Raw genomic sequence first — 17,493 nt, forward strand, 5'->3', positions numbered from 1 at the left:
GTCCTGGCATGCAGGCTGCAGCAGGGGACAGGCAGAGCTGAGGGTTCGGGGGGCTGTGGTCAGCCCCCCGCCTCTGCCACAGCCTCCGAAATCCTCAGACCTCCAAAATGCCTCTCCCCCCACTTCATCGTGGGCTCAGGGACCTGCTGTCACCCGATGCTGGCCCTTAGCGCACGCACCGGCACGGAGCAGGATGCGTGCGAGGCCGGCAGGAGCAGCAGGGATTTTGGGGAGCCCGCCCAGCACAGCAGGGCTGGTCCCATCTCCAGCAAGGAGCAACCCGGGAGGTCCCTGCCCCACCGTGTGGGCCTCAGGACCAGGGAAGGCTGTGGGGACCATCCGCTCCCATGGCAGCTCCCAGCCCAGGGAGCATCACCTCCGTCCCCTGAGCTCCCAGCACCGGAGGCTAACAACGTGAATGATGCAAACCCAATTTGCAAGGTACAGAACGGACCAGGGCTGGTGTGTCCCCGTTTACGGGGCAGGAGTGTGCTGCAAATCCAGAGCAGCAGGAAAGACCTATTTCTCCCCAAGGAGCCCCCAGCAGAACGGGGAGGGAGAAACCTTTCCCTTTGCCACGGGACATGAAGGGAACAGCAGCCGACACGGCAGAGCCCTAAGCATCTTGCAGCAGCTTTTGTTCCTGTGGGGCCAAATGCTGCCCCAGGCCCACCCCCAGCATCACGGCAGGAGCAGACCCGCAGCGGGGAACGACAATCCAATTCCATCCCATCCCCAACGGCTGGGCATGCAGCCATCCCAGGGATGCACGAAGGGACACAACAGCAACATCAGTGACCCCAAACCAGCCTGTCACTTGCTGCTAGACACATACACCAGCTTCTAATACAAAAACATCCCAGTGCAGAACATCGTGGGCTGATACGGTACCTGCCACCCCAGGTCCTCAGAGGGTGGAAGTTACTTTACTTCCAAGTGTTGCTAAACCAAGGCTGGGCAAAGGCAAAGGAAAGAGTCACTCTGCTCGAGAGCAGCACTGCCCCAACCTGCTTCTTTTGTTGCATTTCTGGTCACTTTGAGCACTGACTTTGGGTCCACCTGAGCTTGGCTCTGGCCCAGTACAGCGGTTTTGCAGCCCAATCCATCCTGCCTGAGACAGGACCAATGATGGCAAAACGCTCTGGGAAATGCCAGCACCGGACCAGAGCAATCCAAATGCATCACCGACTCACACAACTTTATCATTTCACCGCAGGGTCACATTACACACAGCCCACCTGGGGCCCAGAAAGGACTAAATGAGTACATCCATCTTCTGCTCCTCAGCAGAGGCTGTCCGTGCCAAGGTGCCAGTGCCCCCTGCAAGCCAGGACCCTGTTCCTGCTGGCCTTCAAGATGAGAAGACAGCAACAGCCAGAGGCAGAGGACCAAGGACACTTGCTACCTCCTCACCCTGCAAGCCCCTATTTTGGGGTGTCTCCACTGTAGAAGAGAAGTGGCTGGTGAAGAGGACAACAGGCTCTCGGTGAGCAAACAGCCTCCCTTCCACCAAATCCAGCCTTCAGCACTGCCTGCTCCCATGGGCAGGGCCAAAAGCAGGAAAATTGGATCCTCTCCCCGGCCCCACAGAGCCACACACAGCCACAGCATCATGGAAATGAGTTTATTGACGCGGATGGCAGGTAAAGCCTGAAGAGCAACACAACTACGCGGCGAACACTCGAACGAGCGGCGCGGCGGGAGAGGCGGGCGAAAGGCCACCGACCGAGCCCAGGCTCTGGCCTGCAGCGCAGAAACACCCACGCGCCCGAAAAGCTGGGAAGAAATTCGGCAAGAGAAAGGGGTGCTCAGCAACCCCTCCCTGCGTCGAACCTACACTGGTTGTTTAGTGGAGGAGGCTCAACTGTTTGTTCCTGACCCTGCACCATCTCTTCCCTGCCCCGACACAGCATAGCACTCAGTGCCACTGGTGCTTCCTTAATTGCTCTATTAATGATTTTTGCGGTGCACCCGCAGGGCTTGGAGCAAATCACCTCCCAGCACACGTGGGCAGAGCTCAGGGCTGAATTGCTCCAGCTCTGCCCCACTTTTTCTCAGCCAGAGGACGGGGGGTTCCTACACTGGGACACCACCTTCCTCAGGGTCCTGCAGCTCCTGTGCCCTGCTGGAGTCTTTTCCAGGGCACTGTGACCTTTTCCCAGCACTGGCTTCTTGGTTGCAGACAGTGCCAAAGCCCTGATGAACCATCTCCCACCGTATAACATTTATTGACTTTGAATGTGGCATCTAAAAAGACAACATGGGGGTTGCTATGCATAAGCGCTTTGCTCGCTGGGGAGGAGATGGCATCAAAGCATGCTGAGGAGGGTGAAGCCATTCTGGTTAGTGGCTTGGTTTAAGCAGGACAAGCTATGGATGGAGCAAGGACATGCAAGAGGCTTTGCTTTTTCACTGCTGTTGCTGCAGCACTTAGTGGTTGCAATGTGGTCAGTCCACAGCCAGGGACTGGAAAGGGAAGCAGTCCTGGCCCTAAGGACAGGTTGGAAAAGAGGGGCCAGGGCATGGGGCTGCTCGGGACAGCGGGTGAGAGCAGGAACCCGACTGGCCCTTGTTACCGTGTACCTCTGGGCACAAAGAGCCAAGCTGCAACTGGAAGAAACGCTTCCACGATCTGCTCGACTCTCAGCCGAGCCAGGACCTGAAGCCCCTAGGCAGGCAGGGTGCAAACACCACTAACCCCAAAGCATCTCCCATCACACCACAGCCTGGGTTTTGGGAGACAGCACGGGAACAGGGAGAGCTGCTCAACTACCCGCAGCACCCTGGGACACTGCCAGCAGCAGCCCCTCTCCATAGGGGCACGGCTGATGCCCACAGCCCTGGCGAGGAAGCAGCACTGACACGTTCAGATTTACCATCGCAAGCCTTGGGGATTGCCAGGGGTTAGCGCAGTGCTGGGTGAAGGTGGCACAGCTCAGAGGATGGCCGAGAAGGCAGTTTGGCCATAGCAGGCACGGAAAGTACAAGAAGAGGGGCTGGGGATGGGTGAGGATGCAGAGACCATACCTGGAGCTCTGGGAATAGCCGTTTGCTCTAAGAGAGGGCTCGTTTCCATCATTTCATCCACCGCTGTCCCGTTAGCAATCTAGGTCTGCAGCTCCTCCCCACGCAAAAGCAGCCTCACTTCTCAAATCAGCAGCTAATGAGCCAGGGAGATGGTTGGAGTGAAAACACACCATCAAAAAGCAGAGCTGAGTCTGCCAGCACAAGTGTAATAAAAAACCCCCTCGCTTTAGGGCTCCATCCGCCTCCACGGACCGAACTGATGGCTCTGTTCCTAGTTCCCCGAGGCCGTGCTCACCCTGCTAGAGCCCGATGTCCCTGCAGGGCTCCCAATACTTCCTTGGAATCACCTTCCCTTTAAGCCAATTACAATAGAAAAACTCAAAAAAAAGTATAAAAATATAAAATAAAGTGCAGTGTTATGTTTTCGACACTTTTGCCTTGTTTTAATGAGCCGACGTGTGGTTTTTGCTTGTTTTTTTTTCAGTGAGCGGTATTTTACAAAATTGTAACTACGCCTAAAGCCATTTAGAAAACACCGAACATTGGCACAAAATGGAGAAGCCCACAAGAACGGACAACGAGTGAGGGGCGAGGGGGACGTGGGAGTAGTTGAAGCAGTGGTTACAAACTCCATGGACGCTAAAAATATCAAAGGGGTTTGTTCCCTATCATCATTAGCACGTGGATACTAATTGCTACCTTGTTTAATCAGTGCCTTTGACTGAAATCCTACACATGAATACAGCTGCTTCCAGTTAAGAGTGCTTTTCCCCGCGCCAGTGGTGAAGGAGGATCTGGGGACCCCTTTCTCCCCCCTCCTTCTGCAGGGTGAGGCACAGGCTGATCTCCTGTTAGTTTTTCAAGATGGCATCGTAGGCCTGGTAGATGTACTGGGACACTTCGGGAGCTCGGCATTTCAGGGAGAGCTGCGGAGAAGAGAGGAGAGGTTAGCGGTGGTGCAAAGGAAGGCAGGAGCTTTCTACCATCTCCACAAAAGCAACTGGAAATGTCTGACCTACAGCATGGGTTGGACAGATCATGGACGTGGCTGATGACAGTCACCCAGAATATTTCTCCTGGGTACTGCTTTCTTCATCACCAACACCAAACTGCCTTTTCGGAGCTTGCTACAAGCAGGAGGAGATACACGAAAGCAAACTCCCACTGTGGGGTTCCCGAATCCCTTAACAAATGTAGGTGCCTCTGCAGGCACGAAAGAAGGGGACATTGCCCCAAACTCCAAGACAAGGGGCTTACTCACCCTCATGTTGTAAATCACAGCACTAAACCTGGGGGCTTCTAATGATTTGCTGCTCAGTCCTGACAGACACAAACTTGGCTGTCACCCCTCTCTAAAGCAAGGATCAGGCTGAGATGAGGCTTGCGGCATCAATCCTTGTGCAAACACTTTAAATCATCTTCCAACACTCACTTTCACCCCGCAGGTCCCCAGACCATGGATTTCTCTTGAAACTCCTGGAACAGCTTCCAACAGGAGATAAATCCTCTAATACCGGGATGCTCAGACACACAGGTCCTCAGCAGGGGAGCAAAGGGAATAGCTATACAGGTGCAGAACGCAGGACAGACAGCACCTTCTCACCAGCCATAGGCTGATGCCAGCACAAGGCCAAAGAGCCTCTGACATCCAGACAGCCGGTCTCCGCTGCAGGAACGCAGCGGGGCATAAATTTCTCCTTGTTTATGAGAGGGGGAAGGGCATCCTGGCAATGCTTTCTCGCTAATGTCTCTTGGCTTTATCTCTGGGTAACCTTGGCAAGTTACTGCTCATTGCTGAGTGGGCACTATCCCAGCTCACTGGTAACAGAGCAGTGCAATTCTGCTGTTTCTCGCTTCTTTCCAGTTCAGTGGGCCTTCCTAACCCCTCAGTCAAATTAACAGGATCTCCCCCAAAACAAGCACGTTAGGCAAAGCAGGGAGAAATCGCTCTGCATGCGAGGCAAGTTAGAAGGATCCCAGCCTGCACCACGTGCCCTCCGCAGTCCGACACCTCACCGTGTAGTTCGGGTTCCCTGGCTGAATGCGAAGCTCGGCCAAGATCCAGATGCCATTGGTGAGTTTCAGAGACTGGTAGAGCATGTCCTGGCCCTCCACGTTCCTCTTGGCAATGGTGTAGACATTGTTGTTCTGCAGTTTGCTGGAGACGGTGTCTTCGGAGAGAAGAAAGAAAAACACATCTGTTAATTCAGATTCATCATCTGAGAAAACAGGAGAGCCCAGAGGAGCGTTCCCAGGATGCAAGCAGACAAGGAAACGCTGACTTCAGTCCTAGAGTTTTCCCTGGGGACAGAAGCAGACATGACACAAGGAGAAATAATTCCAACTTGCTTCCAGGGACCAACCTCATTCCTTTCAGGCTGTGATCCCTTGTGAAGTATTTGCCCACCTTGCAAGGCCTTCCCTTACTGCTTACTGCTCTGGGTCACTCAGGACTTGCTGCCTTTATCAGGGCAAGAGTCTACAGTTCAGAGAGTAGAAGGACTCTGCTTTATCTATAAACCCCAACAAGCCCCAGGCAGGCTAACCTGGAGGCAGCCAAAAGTCAGAAGACAAAGGTAGAGAAGAACAAAGATCACTGCCTGAGGCTTGCTTGGGTACCTGCTTCTGAGGTCCTGTCCCGACCACGACGGCTCCCTCCTGCTTCCCCCCCTCTCATGCACAGACACCCCTGGCCAAACTAATGTTCTACAAGATAGTAAAAATCCTTTCCTTTTTTTTTTTTTTTTTTTTTAAAAGCAATTGCTTGAAAGGATAAAAACCCACAGACACCTGTCTCTAGACATCATAGGGCTGCGATACAGTTTTAATACACTGTATAACCTCAGCACTTGCAGAAGATGTGTGATTTCACCTGGAGACCTGTATGGATGTAACCATGACACACGTTACTTCTAAGGGACCTTTCAAAGAAACAAGAACAGAGGCAAACATGCAGAACACAAAGACCCAAACCAGCGGCTTCTAGATGCCAAGGGGGTTCTCAGCACAGCACAGAGCAGAGCAAGCCTCAGTCTTTTGATGCCAGTAAAAGGGGCATATTTGCACTTTGGGTGGAAGGCTCAGGGAGGAGGACTCCACACTTGATAAGCATCACTGGCAAATTACCATTCCTGGTGCCCAACAGGAGAAATTTAACTTGTTCAAGCTCTCTGCTGGAGAGCTCTGGGTGGAACACCCTGTCTATGCTGGACCATTATCAGCAGGTTAGGCACTTTCAACAGAAAGCAAAGGAGAGAAGTAGCCTTAACCCAATTTGCACTGAAAGCCAAGAGACTGGAAATGTGGGATCCATTTCAAGGAGCGCAAGGAGCAGGACAGCAGCATAGAAGCAGCACAAAGCGACCGTGCAGCTCTAATCCATCCCTGAAACACCGAGATCCGCTGGCATCAGTGCTGGATTTGAGAATGGACACAAGTTGTGCATGGAGGGATCAGAGAGGGGACAGCAGAGTCAGTTCACACACCAGGGAGCGGTAGAAGCAGGAAAGCAAAAGGCCCCAAAAATCCATACACTGATGCAGAGACTTGGACCCGCTGCCTCTCGCAAAGGCAGTGCTGATAACCAGAGCTGCAGAGCAGCTCCATGGGCAGCCTGGACCCTCCAACCATGGCTGGGCTAAACCCTTTTGCTCCCCAGGCTTCAAAGCAGCTCCATGCAGGTTGAGGAGGGTTCAGGCATCCAGCTACCCAGACACACTCAGATTTAGGTTTCCTCTCTTCCCCAGTTACTATGGAAACCGGCAGATATAAGTAACTAATGAGATCCTTTGCTTAAAAACCCTCATTCCCTCTGTCTCCTCCTCCCACCTCTACTCCTCCTCTATACAATAAACTCATCCAGATTAGGGAAACGGGCGAGGCAGAGCAGTCCCCTCCTTGCAGGGAGCGTGGCTGGGAGAGACCCGCGCTGGAAGGACATCACCCACTAGGGACGAAGCCCAAAATCCCATTTCCTCATGCCCTCCCAGCTGGTGAGAGCAGCCCCTGGGGCTTTGCGAAGGCATGGTGTTTAACGCAAGCGCTGGCTCGGAGAGCGCGTCCTTGTTTGCAAGGGATATTGGTATTAAATGTGATTTTGTTTGCCCAATTTTAACAGGCTGTGGTTAAATCTCACCGGTCTGAAGCCCCTCTGGACTCGTATCCTGGAAGTGGAACTGCTGGCAAGGGTTCGAGACTTTCTCCAGCAATCTCTATATCTGCCGGCAGCAGTCTCCCCCTCCGCTGGGGTATGCTGTCAGAGCAAAGGCATTCCCCAGGGAGCCTGGGTGCAGGGTCAGAAGCAAGGCTGCAAGCGGGAAGCTGTAATTTTGGCAGCTGTGGGGCTGCTTTCCCATCACACGGTGTGACGGCAGAGGAGGGGAGCGCTCCTGCTGCCTGGGGAGCTGTGCTTTTGGGGCACAGGGGCGAGACGGGGCCGCAGAGCAGCTGCTCTTACACCAAAGCCTTCAACCGTGCCATGGCACCTCTTCCAATTTAAACAGCCACTGCCTCTGCTGGGGGAAGATTTCTGAGCAGGGGTGTGCTTGTAGAGGGGTACAGGGAGGGAAACTGAGGCAGGGCAACTCCTAAGAAAGCCTGTTTTCTGCCTCCCTGTCTGACCTCAGTTACCCTCTGAAGAATACAAGAAACCCTACCAAAACATACCCTCTTTCAGCCAGACACCCAGAGCAACTGTGAGCAGGCTGGAGTGCTGATGCTTGGCTTGTCTGACTCCTCCTGCCCCCTCTCTCGGCACTGGTTTGGGGACTGGCGAGAGCCTACCCCCTCTCCCCCCAGGTAGCAGCTCCCATCCCTCCTGTGTTCCCGAGTGTCAGGATTTTGGATTTTGGAGATCGGGCAGAGTTGCTAAGCAACAGTGCCAGGCTGTGCCTGGCTGAAGACAGGACCGCTAATGCCATGTGACAGCACAGCCTTTCAAAATAAAAAAAAAATTAAAAAAGGCAGATATTTGCTGGGAGCAGAGAGCTGAGGCCAGTTCTGAACAGGGCTGCTGGTTTCCGAGCGAGGGCGCAGCGCCCACCGAAGCCCTGGTTAGTGCCCAGCGCAGGCAGGAGGAGGGCTGAGCCGCACTGCCTGGGCACACGTCTCCCTGCACACGTGGAGTCTGGTGACTCTGCAAACCAGAGCCACACGAGTCCTTCTGCAAGACAGCACAGTCTACATCTGACCTTGCTAAGCAACTTTCCGCAGGGCTTTTTCTTTTGGCTCAATGATTATTCTCAAAACCCTCTTGAAGCACAGTATAAGGATACAGAAAGATTCCCCCATCACCAAGGCCAGGAAAGACTCTGACATCAGTCCATCTTTCAGGGTTGGGGTTTTTTTTGGTGTGGTTTTGTTTTTTTTTGTTTTGGTGGTTTAGTTGGTTTTTGTTTTTTTCCTTTTCTTTTGCTTTTTAAACAGAATTCTTTACCCTACCTCAGTCCAACAACTAAATAGCACACATAGAAACACAGCCACACAGGAAAGAACAACCGCACAAGGTCTCTTCCCTTGCACTGAAGTAATCCAATTCTTTTCAATGGCACTTTCCTTCTGGACAAAGCGAAGGACATGCTTAAATCTTCTACCCATACAGCATAAGAACTTCACTTCTGAACTCAAACAGCCAAGATGACCAATTGGCAATAACAGGAGTTTTCACAGAGGACACACACAACTCAGAATCAACATCGACAATATACCTTTTCTGAACTTGGACCTTCGTGGCGTTTTGCAACAAGCACTGGATCTCAGGAAGTAAAATTTAATGACTATATTTTATGCCGTGGTAGCTGAAAACATCCCCATGCCATTTCTAGCAACACCTGAATGGTTCTGAGCATCCAGCCAAGAACTGCATTCAAATACGAAATGCATCTGCATACTCTGATCCAGTGGGGAGGCACTCTGGTCAATATTATGACAGTACATTCATTTCCAAGACATGTAATATGCATGGATTCTATAATTTATTAAACGATCAGGTTACTAGATTTGCACATACAGAAAAAACCCATACCGCACGTACAGAACCACCCCCCCCCAGGAAGCTTGCGTATGATTGTCCCCAAGGTTGTTAGAGCAAGAAAATCCAATTTCTCTTTGTTCTAGCATTAGCAAATTACTCAGGGTGGGGTGGGGTGGGCAGAGAGAAACAAAGTGACCACTGCATATCAATAAAGCCATATTTAACTCCGAATACCAAAGTTGTTGTTTCACAGCAAATTGGGGACCAGTAATAAGCAAGCAAAACCAAAGTTCCTAGAACTGCTGAACAGCACAGCAACTAATTGCCTCCTGCTTAATGGCATTCAATCTCCATGTGCAAGTCAGCTTGTCCTCTTTCACTCTGTGGGTTTGGGTAAGCAGAATTTTAAAAAGGAAAAACATTTAGCTAATCTGATTTGCATATCTTAGCTTAATGTAGTGGTCCTTTAAAATCTAATCAAACTTAGGATGTTGAAAAACCTGCGTAAACAAGGCAAACTGAGCTTTAGCACATGCTCAGTTGCAGGGGAAACCTCAGTTGGTATAGTTGTACCAACAGTACCCTGATTATTTGAGCTATAACAGTCTAGGAATTTATTTTCATGCACTAGATTCTTATATTTTCATTAAAAAACTCAAAAATCAATTAATTTAGCACTGGATTCATAAGAGATGAGAATGCTGGAGTATAACAAGGACTTCGTGTTTTCATTACAAGTTGCATTTCTGAATAAGGTTTTCTCCATGGAACTATCATAACCTCTTCCTAAGAGGCAGATAGATGCATGATACAGCTCTAATGAATTCATCATGTGCAGTGCATCCTAAGTACACCTTGGCCCCATGATACAAGTCCAGAGAGACCTGCTCCTTCATAGCCATATGGTTCCAGCCCTAAAGAACAGCCTCAGGGCAGTGCCAGCTCTCACCGCTGGGAACCTGAGCCCCAAATCCCTCATCCAGAATTAAGCACTCATCTCTCACTGAGTCACTGGGAATCATGGGAATATCTTCAAGTGTCCAGGACTTGGGTTTGGGGATGGGGTTTTTTTGAAACAAAGATGCTGGAGACAAGGATCAGAGTGGCAAGTTCTGACCATTTAAGGGTACCTGCTCCTCAGCCCACAGCCTGGCACCTTATCCTAGGTTTCAGCTTGTGGTGCCATGGGCTACCCACAGCAGCCAAGATTTTCTGGTTGTTCTGTGCCCTGTTATGGGGTGAGCTGCCAGGGATAGGAGCTTGTTCTGCCATCCCCGTCGCAAACCATCAAAGCTCAAGTCAATCCTATTTGGCTTGCATCATGGGCACAGGATGGTCCTTTTACCTACAAAGGCCTGGGAGCACAGACTCACTCAGAAGTATCTCCACTGATGGACTGTTTATCTCCCTTTTGTTTGAAGGAACAAAACAAATTATCTGGGGAAAAGCCTGCAGTTTACACAGGAGGTGCTGTGACAGCCAGCCAGCCCTGGATGTGCAAGAAATGCACAAACTGCTTTCTTGACAGGTAAAATCCCAGCCCCCTAAAACCCCCTGTTCCAAGCTCATTTCGCTTTGGTTTAAAGAAAAAGAAATTCAAATTTCAGTTTCTCCATCGAAGAAAACCAGCATCCCCTGTTTAGCTGCTCAGTAGGGCCTCCTGCATATCTGCACATAACTTCAGCCCCACTTCTCACGCAGTGCAGAAACAGCACGGATCTGAGCACTTAGGAAAGCGAAGGCTCTTTGCAGCTAGGAGAAGAAAAGCCAGGCACCGAGGGTGCAGGGACCACAGGTCTGATCAGCTCTCTGCCCAGCAGCAGCCGCACGCTGTTCGGCACACTCTGCTCCATCTGTCCGACGCCTGCTGCAGCCGTGCGGCTCTATTTAAGTGGCTGGTAGCGCTGCGATTAGGGCACATCAGCTGGGAGCAGCGGTATTTTTAGCTCACAGCTAAATTCGCGTCACTGGGCCGGAATCGGTTAGACCAAAACATGAATGGTGCAGTGCATCCCTGAGCCTCAACAGCAACTCGCCACCCAGTGGGTGGGCTCACACTAGGCATGAATTACTTATCCGAGCAGATGCGAGAGGAGGCATAACGATTCACACGGTGGCTGCACACCTCTGCGGAGCCAGTGGCGCTTAGAAGCTTTTCGTCTGTGTCGAAGGGTTGCAAAAACCCAGCACCTCCTAAGTTTTAGTAAGGAGCCGTAGAAATCTGCAGACTTTGTTCTGCGCAGCTCCGCCATGGCAGCCGTTGTGTACCTTATTTTATGCAGCGATATGAGAGCTGCACGCGGCAGTATTTCATCAGTGAACAATAGAATTGCCGACAGCCCAAGTCGAGAGCTTTATTCTGGTTCAGCATCTCCTACCAGAGAGTCTTTTGAACATGAACCAGTCTCTCCTCCACAAGGATCAAGTTCCTAAAGATTTTATACCCAGAGCTGCTATTCTTGGAAGAAAGGAGGTGTCTTAAAATAAGGCTGTTTTCACTGGATTTAAATGATCAAGATTGTGAACCTTGAAAGACTATCGCCCTATTGCAGCACATGGCCAGACACGCACCCTTGCTCTGGTATAAACTAGTAGCAAGATGGATTCAACTGTCATCAGAGCTCATCCAGCTTATTTCACCTCTGCCCTGGTGTGCACCACCAGCCACCTGCCATGCTGTGAGAAGTCTTCATCCCTGAGGATGCTGGAAGCCCAGCCCTCGACAGGGTATGGGATCTGGCTGATCCTTGGACAGGCAAGGCTTGATGCTGTTATGATGGCCTGTACTAGAGGAGGTTACTGCTTAGATGAAATCAAGTTGAGCAGCAGACTGAGTCAGGGTTGCATTGGTAGTTAAAATACAAGGGACTAAGACAAGCACACAAGATTTCCCTAGTTTTCCCTCCTGCAAGCTATTGGCCTGCTCCGTGCCGAAGCCCAGGTGGTCAAGGAAGGAAACGGCCAGTATAGTCGCAAGAGGGAGGAGGTGTCAGCAGTGGAAATACAAAACCAGAAGCTTCAGCGGATGGAAGTGTTTGAAATCTGTTTATGAGACGTGACCCACTTTCTACCGCACATAAGCCAAAGAGGCTGGCAGATCCTGCACACCCCCGAGCATCCTGAGTGACGGATTGTGCTTGGGAGAGGCACTGCGTCCAGGGCTCTGGCTAAAGCACCAAGAGAAGCCTCTTCCCGCCTGAGTCCTGGGAATGGCTGCAGATACCACTGCAGAGAAACTGCCTGGCATTCCTATGCTCTCCCTGCGAGCTAGTAACATGTTCTCCACTGAGTATCACCAGTTCAGGCAGGCCTGAGCAAGCAATCTGGTCTTGAGCTGGCAAAACCTTCCTTGAATGGGGAGCATTGCCTGTCACTCCACATTTTCTAACATTTTCTTCCAGAGGGAGAAGGGAACACAGGCGAGGCTGCAGGATCACCAGTGCTCATCTTCCCAGACCCCCGCTTCGTCCCCAATGACACCCCGCTAACCAGCACTGCAATACCCCACTGCCAAACATGAGAAGTTACCAATGTTTCTGATTGGAGATGCAGAGAGCTCTGGACAGTGCCGTTAGGGCATGGCAAAGGCAGAAGGCATTACCGGCAGCAGGACTGCAGTGCAGGGGGAGAGGCTATGCCAAGCTCGGTCAGGAGCAGAGGGAGGACTGGGGGAGGCACAGAGGTTGTTCTCACTTGAAACCCCACAGTGAAATCAAGTCATAAGGTCCAACAGCTGCTATTTTTTCCCCTCTTGCGTGCTCCATCTTTTACATTCCAAAACAGTAATAATTATGAGTACAAAGAGACCCATGGTTTCTGTCTGCAATTGAAGCAAGAGAGTGTTCATTGTGTAATAGCAGACATGAGAGAATAAAAAGGTTACGGAGTTTGTAATCAATAGGGACACTTTTTTCCTTTGTGAAGCATAGCAGCTTTTGGTAGAATCACTTGGCTCCTGCCCAGAACCTCTTGAACAGGAGCAAAGCTGCTATGCTGGCCCCATTCCACTTTTTTTTACACTCCCTCATCCTTCAGCAGTAGTAAGGTCATACGTACAAGCAGGATACTCAGAGAGGCAACTAGACAGATAAACACAGAGCTGAATGGGACAGACTATGATCAAAATACATCAATATATCAGCTAACAGCAGCAGACCAAAACTCTTTCTCACATGGCCTGTCCTCCACAGATGTCAAAACATTTTATAGTGTATGTAGGGTTACTCTTTCACAACAGAAAGAAGAAAGCAGATGCTGAAAGGTGAAGTGACTGGCCCAGGATTATGCAGTAGGTTAGTCAGGGCTGGAACACTTTGCCTGAAACACACAGTAGCAGGACAAGGTTGCTGAACAGCCCCAACACCATATTCAGCTCTATTTAAAAAGAGCAGTTTTGCAGAGAAGCAAAGTGTGAAAGATAAAACAAGAATACAAGATCCAGAATGAAAGGAAGAAACAAGTAAAGTTAAGATCTGGGATTTTAAATGTGCTTTTATGGGGACCCAGCTAAAGTTTTTGACTGAAACAAGCCCTAGGATCCAAGGCTGTTCTGTTTATAAGTGCAATAACCATCTATCCATTAGCCATAGACAATGCTGTTCATAAGGTGATGTCTAGTGACTGTACATCAAAAGTGCTCTCAGCATGGTAGAATTAAGCTACTCACCGGCATTCAGGTGACAGTCTTTAATCTGGAACTGAAGCTCATTTTCGTTTGGAATATCCTTCCATGTTGCAAGGAAGACCTGGCGCTCTAGAAACAAGAAACATGATCAGCACTCCTGGATCCTCATAGGACCGTAGCATTAATTAATTCACCGCAGAATGTTACAAGGTAGGCACACAAAAGAGCATTTAGTCACATTTTGCCCTGCCGTGGACAGATCCAGGATTTGCTCCTATAACAACCTCAGTCTCATTGTAAAAGCAGCAAAGCTTTGATGGTTTTTGGAACCCCCAAACCAGAGACAGTCTTTACCATATGCGCTGTTTACAAACCAAGAACTGGCGGGATTTGACAAGAAGGAGGGAGATCCACACATTTAGGATTATGTTAGTAAAAGCTGCTTTTCAGGCAACTTCCCAGCCAATTCCAACAACAGTTTAATAAAGGTGACCAGGAATACACGAATTACAGTGAAAGTGGTATGGGGCAAATCCTAGACCCATTTGAGTAAGTCAAACCCTCAAAAAAAAAAAAAAGCCAAAACAAACACCCCAAAAATCAGCCTCAAAGAAAACAGATCCACCCCTTGTCTTGCAGAGAGAATCAGAGCAGAGGACTTGGGTTTTGGTAACTATTGGAGTTGCAGGACAACAGAGACAGGCTATCAAACCACATCAATTCAGGCTGCTGAGATGCACTGGCATGAAGGTCATGGCCAAGCACATGGTGAATCTCAGCCATGGGACAACTGCACCCAGCTGGGCGCTGCAAGCAGTCTGGCTGAAGGAGGCTGACCACAGACCTAAAAGCACTCACCCATTTTGCCATCCTCTACGAAAAGCACATTGAGAGGAATTAAGCAGCTGAAGTAAAAGACATCAATGTTGTTTTTCACAGCCACCTGTTATAGAAGAAACAAAGGGGGTTAAAGCATCTCTATCAGCTGGAAGTCCAAAGGGAACCCAAGATTTTGCACAGCCTCATCGCCTGCCTGCGCACCCTGGACTATCTCTCCGAGCAGAAGCCAGCTCTGAACATGAGACTACCTGGAGAGATGTTACTGAGCTTCCAGGTATTTTCAGACAAGGATCGGTCCTGCCCCTCCGTGCTCACTCCTTTTTCACTAAAAGCTGCTCAATCTTCACCTGTGAGCATTTCACCACACTGCTTCAGAGCCAATTGCACTGATGGGGTCACAGCCAGCATCCTTGCTCTTTTCTGCTCTTGTTCAGCCTCTCCCTTCACTCACTTCTTCCACCGCCGAGGTGCATTCATACCTCTTGGCTGCACACAGCTACTATCACGTCTGTCATATTGCACAAGAGCTTCTTCATCACCCCTTTTTGCTATCTCACTCTTGTAATTCTCCAGCTTCAAATCCCTGCATATTCTTTATCTTCATCCCCATTTCTTTATTTTTCACCTCCTTGATTAGTCCTATCTCAGCCCTGGACACTTTCTAAAAAGCCTGAAGTACATCTATGGCCTGCACCTTTCTTGCAGCATCTCCCAAGTCTCCTGCCTTTACCTTAGTGAAAGCTATATAGCAAACACATGCAGCATGTTGATTCCTGGAAGAAAGCCCTGCTACAGAGCAATCAAGGCAGGCAAAAAAAGATCACTTGACAAAAGGCTTAATTCTCAGTGTCATTAAACTCCACCAGCCAGGGAGATGCACTGGATTGCCTTTTATCACACATGCTTGCCACATTACCGACTAATCTCTGCTAACACAGAGCAACCTCACTTTCAGTTTTCCCCAGGCTGAGAGCTAACGGTACAGCAGGAGCAAACGGGAGGTCTGAGAAAGTGCACTGTCATAATATAGCACAGAAAAAGGTAGCTGTGGGCTTTATTTCTATGCCTCTCACGCTCTCCTCACATCATCCCGCACAGCAATAGCCTGTCATGGGAGTACAGTTCAGCAGACACCTGCCATTGCTTGCAACGAAGGAAACAGCCTGTAAGAGAGACCTAGAATTGAGGTTGTGGGGAGCCCTGAATTTCAGGAGCCGCCTGAGCTACTACTTTGAAAAATCCCAGAAGGAATTCTCTGATTTGTCACCCAGCTGAAACACAAACCAGACCATGCTAAATGCTGAGCCAAAGAAATAAATTTGCTGCTACAAAGACTTATGCCAAGACAAACTCCATTCACATTAATAATTACATATATTAGTGTCCTGCTGAGAAAATCTATTGTCCCATAGTGGCAGGTTTAGAAAGACATCCCCAAATGTCAGTAAAAACAGCTGCAGATAGACAAGGGAGGGGAATAAACCAGAGAATTCAAATGCAAGTCAGTTGATTAGACATGCATGCAAGCCAGAGGACAAGTGGTAGGAGATCAAGCTCCTGAACAAACTCTTCTAGCAATTGGGAAGGTCCCAGAAGTGCAAAGAACAGCAGAAAGGTAGATGTGACAGTCTGTGGGGTTTCTACTTTCAGCCATCACTAAAGGTAGCAGCTTATATTTAATTCCCACAGTGCAAACCAGCTTAAGAAGGGATTAGTTTAAAGCCCAGTAAAACCATGTAAATGATGGTGCAACCTAGGGAAAAAAAAAAAAAAAAAAAAAAAAGGAAGTCATCCTCTGTAATAGGGAGCTGTTACCTGCTTTGATTGCTGGCATCACTGGCATCACAGTTGGAATGTCCAGTGTTTGAGCTAAAGGCACCAAAGCCAGAGGGGTAAAAGCAGTTTGGTGGATAGACTTAGCTGATTCACCTCTGCAAAAGTGATTGAACAGACTGGGTGAGTAGCCAAAAATGCACCTCTGAGTCTGGGAGGGAAGAGCTGGGGAAGGGACAGCAGTGTAGCCGTTCCAGACGCTATGCTTGGATATAAGTTATGGAGATGAGCCAGAAGAGGGAAAATTTAGGTTAAACGTCTGGGAAAATTTGATAGTGAGAATTATTAAGCAGCAAAAGATTCTCTTGAGGAAGACAGAAGCTTCTGTGCTTGGAGTATTTAAAATCAGGCTTGACAATGCTCTCAATAAGAGGAACTGTAGCAAAACAACAAAGCATAGCACAGACTACACTGTGTGACCTAAGATCTTTCCAACTCTGATTTAATGATTAATTGCCTTGCCTTAGAACAACAGAGATTACTTAGCTTTTGTAGCTAATTGTTGTTGCCATACAACAACAGTTTCTTACAAGAAGGGCTGGAAAGCAGTGCCTTCTCTCCAGTCACAGTTCTAGAGGCACACTCCAAATTAATATGCTAACCCTGTCCCTGCAGTTATAAGAATGCTATAAAAAGGTATCTGCTGACCTGCTTCTCAACTCTGCAGAAACATACTGAGTAAGCTGCTTTGGCTATACTCTGGAGAGCTACCCAATTAAGATGCTCTGAAGTGCAATTTCTTCCCAGCAAAGAAAAGCAAGCCACACGCCAGCCTTCCTCCCAAACTGCATCATTGGGTTCAGTAATGACATCACGTGTCACCCTGCAAGTATCTGTAATGATGCAGAAACCAGCTGTTACAAATCATTTTTGGAAACAGGAAAGGAAAATGCTACAGTCTCCTTAAACCTATAGCACTGGGACAAGTCTGGTAAGCTTTTCAAGACTAGCTTTCATTGTGCAACACCACATACTTCCCCCAGAGAGCCAGGTATGCACTGTTAGTGCTGTGGTCCCCAAGATCTGGTCCATGAAAAGGTACCTGCAGATACCTGGATGGGGAAACTAGCACCAAGAAGAGGCTAAGAGGCCCTACCAGTTGATAACAGCTTTCCAAAGTCACGCTTCAACCTTTGCACTGCCACATCAGGAGCATCCAATGCCATCTGACAGGCTACAAAAGCAACTGCAGGCAGAA

The 17,493-nt window shown here is 49.4% G+C and overlaps 1 protein-coding gene across 3 annotated transcripts in view; it reads right to left on the minus strand.

Moving 5' to 3' along the window:
* Nucleotides 1-1,592: 1,592 nt before the first annotated feature.
* Nucleotides 1,593-17,493, minus strand: part of AP2B1 (adaptor related protein complex 2 subunit beta 1) — an 82,414-nt gene continuing 66,513 nt past the window's right edge. For all 3 annotated transcript variants that reach the window (XM_075032553.1, XM_075032551.1, XM_075032552.1), the window contains 4 exons: nt 14,481-14,565; nt 13,665-13,751; nt 5,044-5,198; nt 1,593-3,953 (listed from right to left, as the gene is read on the minus strand). In XM_075032553.1, coding sequence (XP_074888654.1) covers nt 3,879-3,953; nt 5,044-5,198; nt 13,665-13,751; nt 14,481-14,565 — 402 coding nt within the window. In that variant the 3' untranslated portion in view covers nt 1,593-3,878. The remainder of the gene's footprint in view (nt 3,954-5,043; nt 5,199-13,664; nt 13,752-14,480; nt 14,566-17,493) is intronic.

This window comes from Buteo buteo, chromosome 7 (genome assembly GCF_964188355.1).
Source record: "Buteo buteo chromosome 7, bButBut1.hap1.1, whole genome shotgun sequence".
NCBI lineage: Eukaryota > Metazoa > Chordata > Aves > Accipitriformes > Accipitridae > Buteo > Buteo buteo.